This window comes from Pelophylax lessonae (genome assembly GCF_965119305.1).
Source record: "Pelophylax lessonae genome assembly, chromosome: 8".
NCBI classification, from domain to species: domain Eukaryota; kingdom Metazoa; phylum Chordata; class Amphibia; order Anura; family Ranidae; genus Pelophylax; species Pelophylax lessonae.
The window spans coordinates 253,060,423-253,077,362 of NC_138775.1; the positions used below are offsets into that span (position 1 = coordinate 253,060,423).

The 16,940-nt window shown below is 41.6% G+C and overlaps 1 protein-coding gene across 1 annotated transcript in view; it reads left to right on the plus strand.

The window, feature by feature from the left end:
• LOC309562286 (atrial natriuretic peptide receptor 2-like) overlaps nt 1–16,940 on the plus strand; it is an 89,062-nt gene that overhangs the window by 43,106 nt on the left and 29,016 nt on the right. The window contains exons 12-14 of the mRNA XM_082266408.1: nt 4,349–4,468; nt 6,796–6,889; nt 14,939–15,035. Of these exons, the coding sequence (XP_082122534.1) occupies nt 4,349–4,468; nt 6,796–6,889; nt 14,939–15,035 (311 nt within the window). The remainder of the gene's footprint in view (nt 1–4,348; nt 4,469–6,795; nt 6,890–14,938; nt 15,036–16,940) is intronic.

The following is a 16,940-nucleotide window of genomic DNA, read 5'->3' on the forward strand; positions in this document are numbered from 1 at the left end:
GCTAAGCCCCCTCCCTGATAAACCTCCCAGGAACATTGTGCATTAATGATTTTCTCATTAAGGAAACAAATTTTAAGAGCAGCACGTAACACAAGAAACATTAAACTGGATGGAATCCCTATCCAAATATACCCCGACGTCTCTCAGGCTACACTAGACAGAAGAAAGAAAATTAAGGAAATCACCTCTGTCCTATCCACAGCAAGGATTCGTCATAGATGGGGATTTCCCTTTAAAATAATTGTCCCACTTAATGGCACACCCTAAATTGCAACATCTATCCCTGAAGGTCAAGATATTCTAGTCAAATTGGGTCTCTTAGACCCTGGAACTTTACCACATACCCCATCAACTCCTTGCCCTATCCCTATCTGGAACGTGCCGACTCCTCTCAGAGACAGACGCAGAATCCGACATGACGCTGGTCCTCATTACCCTGATTAATCAAGAAACCTCACCGAAGTTCCAGTTTATTTTTTTACAAATTATTATTTTTTTTTTTTTTTAGTAGTTCTCTCATGCTTCTCTAATGACATCTTGTGCCCGTTTTGTGATATAACACTTTTTCAGATGATAATTCATTGACTCTTCTATACTCCAGTTTTATTAGATGGAGATACTGTTACTTACTCCTGATTATTTCCTAGGATTAGTGGTTTAATATCAGTTATAAAAATAAGGTCCTATTTTAGAGCCTTACTCCAAACACTGGATGTTTTCGTTAATTATTATACTCATTATTTCCTATATCTTTACCCAATAGGTAAAGTTACCATGTTATCATTATAATCTGCGGCTGCCCATTTCTGTGTCGACATGATTTTCCCCCACTCAGTCTTTACCACTCCGTGGTCTTTACTTAGCAGCAGCGAAATGAGAGATTGCTCTCCCTCACTAGTTGAGGGGTGTATTCATACGGTGGTTTTGCTTGTTGCCTTAGTCCCCGGCATGGCCAGACATAAGTTTGAGACCATATAGTCTCTGGCTGATTTTATGTTGTCTGGGGAATTTTTTCACCCTAGACCCAAAATTAAATGTTCATATTCTATATGTTCATACTTTTACACCTTTGATTACAAAAAATGACAAGATAACTTCTCAGATATATAATACGGGTATATAACATCTGTTCAATTGTACCTTGATATATTGTGCTGAATTCTGATGTAACAAGGAAATGAGTTTGCACTCTCACTCCTCCATTCTTTATACTGTCCATTATCACAAATTCAGTTGTGTCTCTATAAATTTTAATTTTTCATTATGGCTATAGTCATTATCTCACATAATGTACAAGGATTCAATTCCCCCAACAAACAAAAGAAAGCCTTTATTCAATATAAAAAATTAAACGCTAAAGTGATCTTATTACAAGAAACCCATTTTCTTAAAGACAACCATCCCACCTTTTTCCATAAAACTTAGAATCAATCCTTTTACACTAATGCTTCTTCCAAAACAAAAGGTGTAGCAATCTTAATGCATCACTCCTTTCCTATGGAGATTCAGCAAGTATATAACTATATAGCAAGTCCTTTTATTAGCATTATAGGCCGTCTAGCAGGATGGGATTTGACTATAGCTAATGTTAATGCCCCTAATGAAGCAGAAGCATCCTTTTTTACTAATTTCTTTGATGTTCTACAACGCCATCATTCAACACACATTATCTTAGGAGGCGACTTTAATTCTGTTTCACAACCTAACTAGGATCTAAGAAAATGCACCCCAAATTCCTATGCCTTTTCCAAAACTACACTCATCTTAACTTTATACAACTTATTGACTCTTGGAGATCTTTGAATATAGGTGCCCGTGAATATACATTCTATTCACATCCACCCAATTCTCACTCACACCTAGATTATATATTCTGCACCCCCATAATTTTATCCAAATCATTAGACGCCTCTATACACCTTTGCTCATGGTCTGACCATCACATAAACACCTTTTCTACACACTTTATTGGCCTTTTACCCACTCCGTACTCTAAGAGACTCAATGAAGCCCTATTAATAGATCCTACACAACAACATCAAGAAGTGGCTTCAACCATAGAAGAAAACTTTAAACTCAATGACAACTCCAGAAACACAAATTTCAACAGTATGGTTAGCTCACAAAGCAGTACTCTGAGGCAAATTAATCAAGTTAGCTGAAGCTCATAACAAACAGAAATTGGAAATAATTCTATCCATTACAATTGAAGTACAAAAGATATATAAATCTCATATGAACACGCATGACCCTCTAATATCAGAGATTAATACAAACAAACGTTTAAAATTAGACTCTCTTCTATCATATAAAGCAGAAAAAGCAAAAGTGGTTAACTCCTAAAACAAACTGCAACTTGAGCCACATCAGTCATCACCAGGTGACTGCACACAAGGTCAGTTCTCCTATTTAGGGGCGATTTACTAAAACTGGAAAGTGCAAAAGCAGGTGCAGCTCTGCATAGAAACCAATCCGCTTCCACGTTTTTTTTTTTGAAGCTTTAATTGAACAAGCTGAAGCTAGAAGCTGATTGGCTACAATGGACAGCTGTACCAGATTTTTACACACTTACTACATCAACCCCTTATTGTCCAGAATGCCCCCAATCCCCAGTTACTCTGCTATGCAAATACAGAGCTACCTGACCCCATTCCATCCAGCTTCTTTATGGTGGCTACACGTAGGGGTTATAGTCACAAATAAGTGCAGCGCTCTCCTTCAATAAAGTTCATTCAAATATAGTGCATAAATAAATATCTGAAAACAGTGTAAAAATCAACTATAAAGAATACATTTACGTAGGTCCATCTTTTCTTTGAAATATATATATATATATATATATATATACAGTCCATCAATACATGATTCAATGTCCATAAAAAAAGTGCAGTCCCATACACCAGAAACTTTTCAGTAATTGCCTCTGATCATCACAGTGCCCTTCACCCCACTTATGGGTGTCTTCTCACCTGCTTGAATAGACTTCACTAATTAAAGTGTTTGTTACTCTAAAAAAGAAAAAAACAGATCCTGTTCCCTTAAAGCATGAATAACCGCATAGTGCTGATGGTGTGTAATATGGCCCCTTCTATCACCTAAAAAACCTGGCTGATCCTCCGTAGCTATACACTCCCCCCTGCAAAGCGACCACGGATTATCATGGCTGCTGAGCCCTGATACTGTAGTCAGTTTACATGCTTCCGTCATCCGCAATCCTGCTCTGTCCTTCTCTGTTCTCCTCTCCCCCCTCTCCTCCCTGCCTGTCTGCTCTGTGTCAGTGCCCACCCCCTCGCCTTCTGCTGCTATTATAACTACAATAAAAACATCCCATCCCCTCTGTACATAACGTTATGTTCCACTGTGTCTGTGTTATATAAAAAATATTCTGATCTGTACGTATATCAGAGTGTCTCCCAGTGCTCACATGACTCCTCGGCTCTCTCTCCCCCCATCCTCCCCCGAAATGATCGGTCCTGCCCACTAAAGCTGTCAGCTGGGCAGAGAAGAGAGCCGAGGAGTCACGTGAGCGCCAGGAAACGCTCTGATATAGGTACATATTGGTATAATTTTTCTATAACATAGACACAGGGGCATATAACATTATGTTACAGAGGGGATGGAATGTTTTTATTTTCAACACACAGGAACCCTTGAAATAACATTGCAGTCTCAGGAAACCCCTGCTAAAAATGACTATATCTACAAATCATGTGTGATGGTCAGTGGGAAGAATGCTCCTTATACTTGTGGTCATTGGGAAGCACTATCCCCTTACAGATAGCTAAAAAGATCAATGGAGGCAGAAAGAACTTATCTGAGAGGCAGAAGCCTTAGCAACCTCTGGAGGATCCCTGGTTGAGAAACCCTGGTATAGGAGAACTGACGTTGCATGCATCGCACCTGCAGACTCCTGTCATGTGGTGTCAGTGGAAGTTAAGGAAATTTTATCTCAGTTTAGATTCTTTTTAACCTTATACTAACCCTAACCTGAATCCAACCACTACTCCAAACTTCAAACCCCAACCTAACCGATAAATCTAGCCCTTAAAGCACAACTTCACATTTAATCTTTTGCACCCTCCCCATCCCCGTTAGTGTAATCACATAGTAAAATATGCTCTAGAGTAAAACTCTACCACAGAGATCTTCTATGAACTGCTCTGCCTGAAGCCTTTGTGGAGGATTCCTGGGGATTCAGAGTTAAAATTTTAAAGAGTTCATCTGCCCAATTGAAAACAGAATACTCAAAGTTCAGAGTGGTAAAAAGTTTCTGAAAAACTATGTTGGACCTTTTTAAAACTGGTTGCATGGTATTACTTTATTCCTATTCTTTCTGTCTTTTCTGAAGCTGATAAAGAGATGCTGGGCACACAATGCTATGATGAGACCTTCATTTGAGCAAGTTAAGAAAAGTTTAGAAAAAATGAATCCTCACCGCGTCAGCCCAGTGGATATGATGATGAATCTGGTAAGGAAACCTTACAGAATGAAATTATTGTATATATATATATATTGCCATTTTTTTTATTTTTTTTTTTTGAGGGGGAGATTAACCCTCTTTGTCCTGGTGATGATTGTCACTAGAACAGAAGGCAATGGGAAATCCAAAATTTTACAGTTGTCGGTGAAACGAAGTTAAGATCTAACAATGGGGAAGCCTGCTCCATCAGTTTTTTAACCACTTTACCACCGGAGGATTTTGCTGTCTTACGTCTGGGCCACTTTTTGCGATTCGGCACTGTGCGACTTTAACTGACAATTGCGCGGTCATGCAACACCGTACCCAAACAAAATTTACGTCCTTTTTTCCCCACAAATAGAGCTTTATTTTGGTGGTATTTGATCACCTGTGCGATTTTTATTTTTTGCGCTATAAACAAAAAAAGAGTGACAATTTTGAAAAAATAACAATATTTTTCAAATTTTTTTATATATTCCCCCCCCCCCCCCCAAAAAAAAATGTAAAAATCAAAATTTTTTATCATTTTAGGCCAATTTGTTTTCTGCTACATATTTTTGGTAAAAAAATCGCAATAAGCGTATTTTGATTGGTTTGCGCAAAAGTTATTGCGTTTACTAACTAAGGGAAAGATTTCTGTTGTTTTTGGCGTTTTTTTTTTTGGGGGTACCAGTGACATTACTGCAGTAATCAGTGCTATAAATATGCACTGTTACTGTAAAAATCCACTCAATAATAATCCTTAGAGTTATAATATCACCATGACAGAGGTAGAGGGGGAGAGGAGACAGAGGGGGATTCCACCATCTCATCCACCTGGAGTAAGCCATAAGGAGGGCCCATTTCAGCCTGGACGGCTACTCAAGCTTGATTGGTCGTGGTGCTATAAGGCATACATGACCCCCAAGATCTGGTAAGTGATTGAATCTTACCTCTGTCATGGTGATATTATAACTCTAAGGATTATTATTGAGTGGATTGAGCAATCATCGCGCTGAACACTTGCAATTTTTGGTTGGAAATTGGCACTGTTTGCACAAAGGACTCACTCTATATTGCATATTTATTGGACTTTTTAACTTTGGACTTTTTCACATCTATTTAATGTTATATGTAATAGGATTTATTATCTGTACTTATTATATTTGTCATTAATATTAATTTCTATGAAATGTATTATATTCACTTTAAAATATATCAATTTAAAGCAAGCTCTATAGGCAGTCATTCGACTACTTACCTACAAACACAAATTTTACTTCTATAGCAGCTGCTACAAACACACAATTTTAAAAATAAAAATATTTTTTATTTTTTTATTCACAAAATTAATTTTCTATTCACAATAATTATTTATAAAATTTATTACTATTTATTCACATACTTATTAAAAAAACATGTGGCGCGGGGCATATACACTAGTATATTCCTTACATATTATTTATGGTTACATTGATGTTTATTGATGATGCCTTTAAAGTGTTGCCTGTGGACAATTCGGAGTACCGTCGTTTTTTCGCTTTTCACAAAATATGCAGTTTCGAGCCTTGACATATTTGGTATCTTTTTATTGAATGCAACCTCAACTTTTGTATTTTTACCAAAAATGTGCCTATTATATTGTGTTTGTGTGCACTAAAAATGTGAGTATTTTTTTAATGAAAATATGAGTTTAACAAAAAATTGTGCATACAAATTGAAACTACCACCATTTTATTCTACAGGGTCTTTGCTTTCAGAAAATATGTAATGTTTTGCAGGTTTTAAAGCTGAACTCTGAGATAAGTAGATTTTGTGTAAATACATAAGTCATTTTTATTCTTGGTGTGCTTCGTGTATTTTCTCTATATCTGTGCAGTAATCCATTGTGAAACATTACCTGTTCAGAAGTTTCTTGTAATAAAGACCAGCCACTTCTGCTCTCTCTGTTTGTGCAGGGTGATTGGTCTTGTTTCCGCCCCTCTTGTAGTTTTCTGCAGGCAGCCTGTAGTGGGTGGAACCCGCTGGGCCCCTCCCACAGCCCTGTTCCCTGCACAGGTCCTGTACAGCACAGTGATGACATCACTGCTACTTTTACAAGGTAGCAATGCAAAGGCATTTGATGCACACAAATTGAATTTATATCCTTTATAGTTATTGAGCAGTTCAGCTTACGTAATCTTTAGGTCCAACATGAGCATTTTAACATGTGTGCAAAAAAAAGAGTGTCTGAGAGCAAAGGAAAATAATTATATCCAATAGAAGAACTGAAAAAAAAAAAAAACAACAAAATATGATTTATGTTGGGTTATGGTTGTTGTGTGGTTAACTAACAGTTCTCTGTATTACAATGGTAGATGGAAAAGTACAGCAAACACTTGGAGGCAATTGTTGCTGAGAGGACACAAGATCTCCTACAAGAGAAACAAAAAACTGACCGTCTCCTTTACAGTAAGTAAATCAGAATTCTGATTGGCCTCAAACAGGCAATTAATATTTTCCTAATCAATACTGTAAATTGTGTGAATGGAAGACACCAACCAAGTTTCTAGGTCAGATTCCAATTGTATATATAGAATTGTAAATATAAGTAATACAAACACTCTATTTGAAGTGATTGTAAAGCTTCAGATTTCTTTAAATTAAAATAATAAACTTGTTATACTTACCTGCTCTCTGCAATGCTTTTGCACAGAGCAGCCCCAATCCTCTCCTTCTGGGGTCCCCAGCACTATTGGCTCCTACTCTTTAGTGAGTACCCACTATATAAAGTCACTTTCTATAGGGGCACTCGTGCAGGATTGATCCCAAGCTGTCCTGTATGCATCTATAGACACAGGCAGTGCAGCTCCCCCCCCCCCCCAGCTCCCTCATCACATAATTTGATTGACAGCAGTGGGAGCCAATGGCTCCCTCTGCTATCAGTCTGCCCAATGAGGAGGGAGAGAGAGCTACTGTTCTCATGCACAATGCTGGATTGAGATCGGGCTCAGGTAAGTATAAGGGGGAGGGAGGGGGAGCTGGCGGGGATTGTCTGGCACAGAAGGTTTTCTACCTTAATGCATAGAATGCATTAGGGTAAATAACTTTAAAATGTAAGTTCATCTTTAAAATCTGTAGGGAGGACCTTCACTGGACCCCCTCCCCACCCCCCCTGGTCCTTCTATACCGGAGTCCCACGATCTCCCACTGTGAGACATTGGGTCAATGCTTTACTGGTTAGGGGATTTTAAATCTTTAAGGTGAACTTACACTGGACCCCCTCCCCACACCCCCCTGGTCCTGCTATACCGGAGTCCCACGATCTCCCACTGTGAGACATTGGGTCAATGCTTTACTGGTCAGGGGATTTGAAATCTCTAAGGTGAACTTACACTGGACCCCCTTCCCATCCTACCCGGTCCCGCGATCTCCTACTGTGAGACATAGGGTTGCCGCTTTACCGGTCCAGGGATTTCAAATCCCTGTGGCTTTCTCTTTTCTCTTTTCCAGCACTGACAGGATGGGGTTGGCGGCTTATGATTGGTCAGCGCCATCTATGTGATTAGATTATCACATTATAGAACTCTATTGCTAATTCTGAGAAGAAGGGCGTTTTAAGACAGATTGAGGTTTTGGTCTTATTTATTAAAAAAAAAAACATTTAAGTTTCTTCTTTCAGACTGTATTTATTTATGATTGTAAACATCTATCAATTTGCTATGTGCGGCAAAATTAGTTTTCCAACTCATATAACTGGAACTCTTTTAAATTTGAAGGCCCAATTCAAAATAAAGTTCCCTCTGTGCTTTCAGCAGAACTAAACTCTGCAATACTTACCTTTGCTGCGCCGGTATCTTTTACTGGCTTTTTTCGGGTGCCACACTGTGACTGTCTTCATTGGCCAATGTGGGATGACATCACTTCTGCACATATGCAGGAATGCAGTCATCCCGGTACACAGGATAGATGTCCTTGGAATGTAAACTAAGTTGTGTATGCACCAACAATTTAAAAGAGCATTAAAATGGGTTGGTATCAGCATCAAGTGAACTAGTGTGATTCATAATATCAGGATGTGATCCCGATACATCCAAATTGGTTCATTTTCTCAAAAGAGAGTGCTTGCTTAGCAAAGTGAACACCTGTTTTTGACATTCTCTTGCACATTTATAAATTTAGCTTCACTGCTTTCACTAAGCTAAGTGGACATTCTGTACTATACATAATACACCACTAGGTGGCACCAACATACAGTGAGAACAGTCCTGTTACTGGATCCTTAATATGGCTATGAAACTTCATATTGAATGAAATGCCATGCGTGCAACTGAATGGTGGCCATACACACTTCAATAAACGATTGATTCCTTTTCTGATCAATCTCTTCCAATAGAAATAATTGATCTATAGTCTGCAATTCATTTGATCAATATGCCACCCAGGGGGAAGTGGAAAGTTAATATATAATTATAACTTATGATCATAAATTATTGATACCATCTCTGTTTCCACCATGTAATTGCATAATCTGACTGATCATATTAATATCATATTGATGAACAAAGCATCACAGTGCTGTCGATTGATGCAATACAGTTGAAGATATTCTAGACGATCAAATCAGTTTGATCAAATTCAATCGAAATTGTATCTAAATCGATCTGAAGGGGAGGTATTATCATTTGATGGTTTGTAGATTTGATCGTTTTGATCAAATTGCACAACGATCGGATAAGAAAATGATGGCCAATAAGGCAATAGTTATTGCTGTTTTTTAAAGAATTGGCAAAAATTGTGAAAGCACTATTATAGACTACGAAACACAAAGGTTTATAACGTTAGAACCAAAAAAATAAAGATGCAATACAAAATGTCCCTCAAGGTTATAGGATAGTTTAACAATATTAAGTTAAACCTATGTAACAAAATGTAACAAAAATGTATATTTACAATAAGTTAAAATCTAAAATCAAACCTTTATTATGTATTTATTTATTACAGATACTTGTATAGTGCAGTCAATTTACGCAGCGCTTTACATATATATTGTACATTCACGTCAGAGCCTTAGTCGTAAAGTGGAGCTTCACCCCCCCCAACCCCCCCCCCCCCCCCCCCCCCGCTTCCACATTTGGCACCTTTTGGAGGGAACAGGTACCAGTGTTACCCCTTCATACACAGTTAGCTTCTAACCTCAGTTTGTTCAATTAAGCTTTTGCAATAAAACCTGGAAGCTGATTTTTATGCAGAGCTGCAGCCTGCACCAGATTTTGAAAGCTCCAGTTTTAGTAAATTAACCCCATAGTGACAGTGCTAAGCTGTACCACTGTGGAAAAAAAGGTAAATGGCATACAAGGGTCTCAAAGAAGCAGATTGGGACACTCCACAATGGCTGTGTTAAGTGAATAAAATAGTTTTTTTTGGTTTTCTATGGTATAAAAGCCAGGAGCACATGTGCTCGTGGTCTTTGGCTGGTAAGCAGAGTCCCAGAAGGAGGGAGGTGGCTTCTTCCTTTTCTGCAGCAGTTGGTGTATGGTCACAGGCAGTCGGCCTGGTGAGCCAGATGTCTGGAGCTGAACCCAGAGGTCCAGGAGAGCTGACTAGAGGGGTTGAGACACTGGAGAACCTGGAAAAACTGTATCGTGGGTACAGGGTATCTTGTCTAAGGGCCTGACCAGGAAGGGGGCCACTCCAGAGTAGAATAGTCAGAAGACGGGTGTCAGCTGGTGGATAGAAAGGGGGTGCAAGGCGAGTACCCTGAAGATAAGTGCTCAAGAACATTACCTCAGTTTCATCTAATGGTAAGGTGAAACTGCGGCATCCATAGATAGGAGTCCTCAGCATTGTGAATAGTTCAAGTTCTGGAGTATTCCACTCATCCCTTCTCCCATCCTTATTTATAATAAAACAACCAATACCCCTAGACTGTTCATTGACTGAGCCGGAGAGTAAAGTGTTAAGATTCTGCATGCAGTTGCTATTGGTAACCCACGGAACCCAAAAAGGTGAACAATCTTGTAGTCCTCAATATGTATATACAGTATGTACAGTCAGGGCTTTTTTCTCAGAGAATAGGTGCAGGAACTCCTCCCTTCTGAGTCACCCCTTAACTCTGTCCCCTACCCGCCCCCGAGCACCATTCCTTGGTTTCGCCTCCTACCCACCTCCCAGTACCACCCCTTTTAGAGAATTAATGATAACAAGAAAGGCAATATAATAGACCTAGAAACAATGGACACCCCAGCGACAATAGATCCTCCCCTGCAACAATGGACTTCCAACATCCAGCATCAATAGACTCTCCAGCAGCATTAGGCCCCTCCCTCAACAGTAGATCCCTCCCAGAAATGATTGATTCCCTGCAACATGATACCCCACTAGCAACAACAGACTTCCCCAGCAACAATAGACCCTCTGCGCAAATAGATCCCCTCCAGCAACAAATAGATCCCCTCCAGCAACACTAAATTCTCCAGTAGCCAGCATCAATAGACCCTCCAGCAGCCAGCAAAAAAGACCCCTCCCTCAACAATAAATTCCTCCCAGCAACAACTGACCCACCAGCAGCAAAAGACCCACCAGGGCAACAATAAATCCTTATGAGCAACAGAAGACCTCCCCAGCAACAATAGACCCCCATCCTCTGCAGCAATAGATTCCCTATTAGCCAGCATCAATAGACCCTCCAGTACACCCCAGCACCCCTTGCCATTACATTCATTCAGTTCTGGAGGTGTCGGAACTGCGTTCCCCCGCGTTCCCGCTGAAAAAAAGCCCTGTGTACAGTACATACTGTACATACTATATCTGATCATGAGCTTCAGGTTTCTCCTTCCACGGAGCTCTGTTTTGCCATAACGTAAACCCGAATGGTGTCTAATTTGCGAGGGCCAATTGATCCTGGCTGTATTGCGCTGCACAATGAAGCAGATGTCCTCATTCAGGTTGCCAAGGACACTATGAAAAGCCCTCACTTGAGATTCTGAATACGGTTTTGTGAGTGAATGGCCAGTATTATCTCCCATAATAACATGCTGAATATAGAGAAACTAGCAGTTCTATAAGGGAGCATATTTTTCACACACATGGAAGTCAATGTCCAATATTTGCATTCAGACATAACAGTTTGTGGGCTCTTCAGTGTCTTCTTTTATACTTTGTAATTGTTTTTTTATTTAGATTGGGGTTTTTTTTTAGTGCAAATGTTGTCCTAGACTGAAAAGATCGGTTTATACAAAGGTCATTTTAAAGGTGCACTCCATTCAGAGTTGAACTCTGAGAGAAGCAAATATTGTCTAAATACAAGAGCCCGTATTTTTCCCTAAGGCTACGTTCACATGTCAGCGTATCGATCGCGGGCAGAATCACTGCGATTCTGCCCGCGATCCGGAAATCATTGCAAATCGCGGGACGCCTGTGCGTTGCCCGTGATTTGCAATAGCACCCCAAACGCTGTGCGATGTTGCCGCGATTTGCGCCTGCCGAATCACGGTAACATCGCGCAAAAAAAATTGCGGGGCGCATAACGCCTTAAAAGGGTACAAGAGCTTCTTTGGGGCGTCCCGCGTTTTTTTTTTTTGCGCAATGTTACCGCGATTCGGCAGGCGCAAATCGCGGCAACATCGCACAGCGTTTGGGGTGCTATTGCAAATCACGGGCAACGCACAAGCGTCCCACGATTTGCAATGATTTCCGGATCGCGGGCAGAATCGCAGTGATTCTGCCCGCGATCGATACGCTGACATGTGAATGAAGCCTAAAGCTCCATGTACATGAGACGTTGTTAAAAGTCCCTTTGAATGCTGGAATTTTTAGGACGTTTAAACGTCCGTTCGGTCGTGTTTGTACCCGCGTTAAGCAGCGTTTAGCGGGCGTTTGCGTTTAGAACCGTTCCTAGTGGTCAAAAAAATTATTCCCCTTTAAAATGGAAAAACGCAAACGCTAAACGTGGGTCATCGCGTTCGGACGCGTTTGTGCGTTTGAAACGCCGGGAAACACACGTTCGAACGCAAATAATTGCGTTCTAGAAAAAGTCCCTGAATGCAACTGCCTGCAAATGACTGTAAACGACCTGGTGTACATGGACAGATAAGATAAAATGTAGATGGGTTCAGGGGCTTCTGAAAAAAACGCCCAACTGCTCCTAAACGGCCATTTCCAGCGTGTACATGGAGCCTAAATCTTGGTGTGTTTTGTGTATTTATTCCAGATCTGTGCAGTATTCCATTGTGAAGCGTTGCCTCGGTGTAGGGGCTTCCTGTAATAAAGACCTCTCACTGATGCTCTCTCTTCTTGTGCAGGGTGACTGGTCTTGTCTCCGCCCCCTCCTGTAGTTTTCTGCAGGCAGCTTGAAATGTGTGGGTCTTTTGGGCCCCTCCCACAGCATTGCCTCCTGTACAGGCTATATGGAGCATAGTGATCACTACTTTTTTTTTTTAAAAGTTAATATTTGGGTTGTAAAGGCAGTTGGTAAATTATACCTTTTAAACCCTCACCTTGTAAATTAACCCATTTAGTTCAAAATAGAAATCCAAGGCAAATCATTTGTGTATACAGGCAGTCCCTGGGTTACAAACATCTGACTTACAAACGACTCCTACTTACAAACGGAGGGAGACAACAGGAAGTGAGAGGAAATCTCCCCCTAGGAAAGGAAATTTACTCCTGTAAGAGTTCTCATGGGAAAAAGGTGTCTCTACTGAAGCTTTATCACCAATCCTTGTTTCCACAACAACCCAAAATTGTATATGTTTTATAAGTGATCACATACTGTTGTTGGCTGCATAAGGGGTCTGGAAAGGTGGGAGTGGAGACTGCAGGGGGGAGGGGTGTCATTAGGAGGCAGAGAAACAACAGAATACTTATCTTCCCAGAGAAGGCCTGTTAGCACAAGTCTTGGCCATTGAAGGACAGGCAGGCTGTACTCCCAGCACATTCAGAAATCTGACAACTTTTAACCACTTAACCCCCGGAAGATTTTACTCCCTTCCTGACCAGGGCCTATTTTGCGATTCGGCACTGCGTGATTTTAACGGACAATTGCGCGGTCGTGCGACGCTGTACCTAAACTAATTTGACGTCCTTTTTTTCCCACAAACAGAGCTTTCTTTTGGTGGTATTTGATCACCTGTGCGATTTTTTGATCATACGCTATAAACAAAAAAAGAGCGTCAATTTTGCAAAAATAACAATATTTTTCACATTTTTTTATATGAAATTCCCCCCCAAAAAAAATGTAAAAATCTAAATTTTTTAACATTTTCGGCCAATTTGTTTTATGCTACATATGTTTGGTAAAAAAAATCGCAAAAAGCGTATTTTGATTGGTTTTGCGCAAAAGTTATCGCGTTTACTAACAAAGGGAAAGATTTTTGTAATTTTTGTTGTTTTTTTTTTTAACGTGTAATGGCGGCGATCTGTGATTTTTTTTGCGGGACTGCAACATTGGGGCGGACAGATCGGACCCTTGATTGACATTTTTGACACTTTTGGGGCTACCAGTGACATTTCTACAGTAATCAGTGCTATACATATGCACTGTTACTGTAGAATTACACTGGCAGTGAAGGGGTTAACTTTTTTGAGAGGGAGGGGTTATGTGTGTCCCGAGGAGCGTGATTCTAACTGTGATTGGCTGTGGCTTGAGGTGTTGGAACAGTGATCAACGGTCCTACATAGTAGAACCGTATGATCACCGTTCCTACGCAGGGGAGAATGACAGGCGGCTTGTTTACATCAGCCGCCTGCCTTTCTCCCTCTGCACCGACGATCGCCGAGTGACCAGCGGACATCGGGTCCGCCGGTCACAGGCGCGGGGGGGGGGTCCGTGACCGCGCGGGAGCGCGCCTCCGGGGGCGCGCACTCGCTCCCTAGACCCTCACAGGCTAGCGACGTAGTACTACGTCGCTCTGCCTGTGAGGGGCTGACCGCCGCAGTAAATAGTCGTGCAGCGGTCGGCAAGCGGTTAAATAGGAAAGCAGAGGGGCTGGCAGGATCACCAGGAAATTCACACAAAGGAAGCAATACAAAGAGAACAGGATACATCTTCATACAAGTGCATGAAACAGCAGGCACATATCAGAAATATTAACACAAAAAACTTTTTTCATTATTTCTAGGGAGTAGAGAAAGAGGCAGTATTAGTGTATTCCCTAAGGCTCCAGCACTGTCCTCTTCTCCCCAAAATGCAGACACTAAGAATCATCATGTACCGTGCAGGACTATAAACCTTGCATTGTATGCGGTGGGGGCCAGCATGAGATCTCGGCAGCTTAGAGAGGAGGTTGCAGTGACTCGGTTGCACAGATAAAGGGAGTCTGCTGGAGTGCAGAATAAGATTTCTCCTTTTTCCGGTACTCCTAGACATACGGGCCATTTAACCCTTGCTGTGAGGGGGGAAAGGAGCCAACCACAGGTGTATTTATTTGTTGCAGCCTGGGGTTCAGCTTTCATTTATGAAGCTTTTTAAGTGAAATCGGTTTTCTAATTGCATCTCTCAACTTTTCTGCACATTACCAGGTATGCTTCCTAAACCAGTCGCTGATGATCTCCGCCAAGGCCTTACTTGCCAAGCTCAGAGCTATTCTAATGCAACTGTTTATTTCAGGCAGGTTCTGTGCATGATTGTGGTTGTAGCATGTGTGTGTTTGCTCGTGTCTGTTCTTTCATGGTATGGTGCTTTTCAAGTGTAAAATTTACTTTTACATATTCAAAGGTCAAATAGCATAATTGTCATCTGTTAATTGGGTCCAGAGAACGTGAACGCTGGAAGCTGTGCCAGAAAAAGGCAGGCAGCTGGAAAAGGACAGCTCACCAGTATTGCTTGTGATCTCCTAGTAGCTAATCTTTTTCCCATTTTGACTTACAATGCCTTGCTCTGGAATGTAGTACTGTGTAGAGGCGGCTATCTTGGTAGAAGCAGGGCTTTGTAGTAGTGATCGACCGATATCGGTTTTTCGTTGCCGATACCGATATTTTTTTATTTATCTCTTGACAGGTACTCTTGTGGTGGAATCTGGGGGTCTAAAAGACCCCAAACCCCTCCTCTGCACTTAAAAGCATTCAAAACGCCAAGTTTGGCTGTCATTTTTTAAAATCTGGCGCTGAGTTTTTACATGGAGACCTGATCAGAGCCAAATGCGGCTTTGATTGGGTCTTGGGCGGACGTGCAGGCTGATTGCCTGGGTCTCCCGGTGGGACGGGAGACCCGGGCGAGCCGCGGAAGACGGCGGAATAGGGGGGGAGACGTCTCCTCCCACTCCTTGTAATGACAGCCAAGCTGCTTCTCAGACGCATTGGTTGTTATTACAAGACAGCCGACCGTCGGCTATGGACGCCGGTACCGGGGTGATGCCTCTAGCTGCAGGCATCACTTTGGTACATGCACTTTCCCAAAATATCTGCAATATCGGTAACCTCCGGGGCCAATTTTGATATATCAGGGAAAGTGCATATCAGCCCTCAATATATCGGCTTTGCAATGAATGTCCCCCGACACCCGCTTGGATTTGACAAAGGGGTGTGCCCCAAAACATGTAGTCCGGGCAACCGACTTCACTTCCTATTTGTTCAACTTCATGTTGGTGGATCACCTGATCCTTGTGTTCCAGCCACGCTGTTTCTGTTGACCTGTACTTCCCCGCTGTTCAGCGGTGGTGGGCGGCTTTCTCACACAGGATCTGCCCTCCATCCAGATCTCCCGGTATACGCAGGTTTCCCCTCGTCATCAGGGCCCTCTGGCTAACCTCTGGTGCTACAGGTCAGGATCGGATCCACCTCTGGTAATGCTGTTTCACATTCAACTCTGGCTTCTTGCTGTTTTTATTGCTGTTTCATTGTTGGAATAAACTATTTTATCTGATTTCTGCCTACTTATGTTACTGGGCTCTGGACATCCAATAGTTACTATCATCAGCCCCACACATATGGCCCATGGACAGTTTACATTCTGGTGCATTATAGCATGAGCGCCTAGCGGTGGTTTATATAATCTTTTTTTCCCATCATCTCTGGAGACACTTTGTGGCTGCCCTGCTTTTTTTGTGCCCATTACCAACTCTTGTGCTTTAGCTGTCAATATGACACCATGATGGGGAGACAGTCATTTAGCACCCAATCTGCTTGTGTTGTGCAGGCAAGTATAGCAAAAAATGGCCTGGTTCTGAAGGGGGCTAAATCTTCTGGAGGTCAAGTGGTTAATAAATGGGATAATAAACTAGGCCAGTGCACCCTCCTTTTGTTAGTCTGTTCTTCTAGTTTTGTCGTTGGGACATGCCCAGTCTTCAGAGAGCAGCAAAGCATGGCGTGTTTGCATCTCAGGTCAAGATATGATATGCAAGAAGCATTGTTGTTAGACCACCCCACCGTGGGAGATGTTTGTTTTTTTAGTATGAGGCTAAAGCCCCGTACACACGCAACGATTATCGGCCGACCGATCGTCCGTCTTTTGTCCAGAGTGGTGTTTTGTTGGTTGGAATGTGCCTAGACTGCACACCAATTTTCTCGCCCAATAAAATTCTAC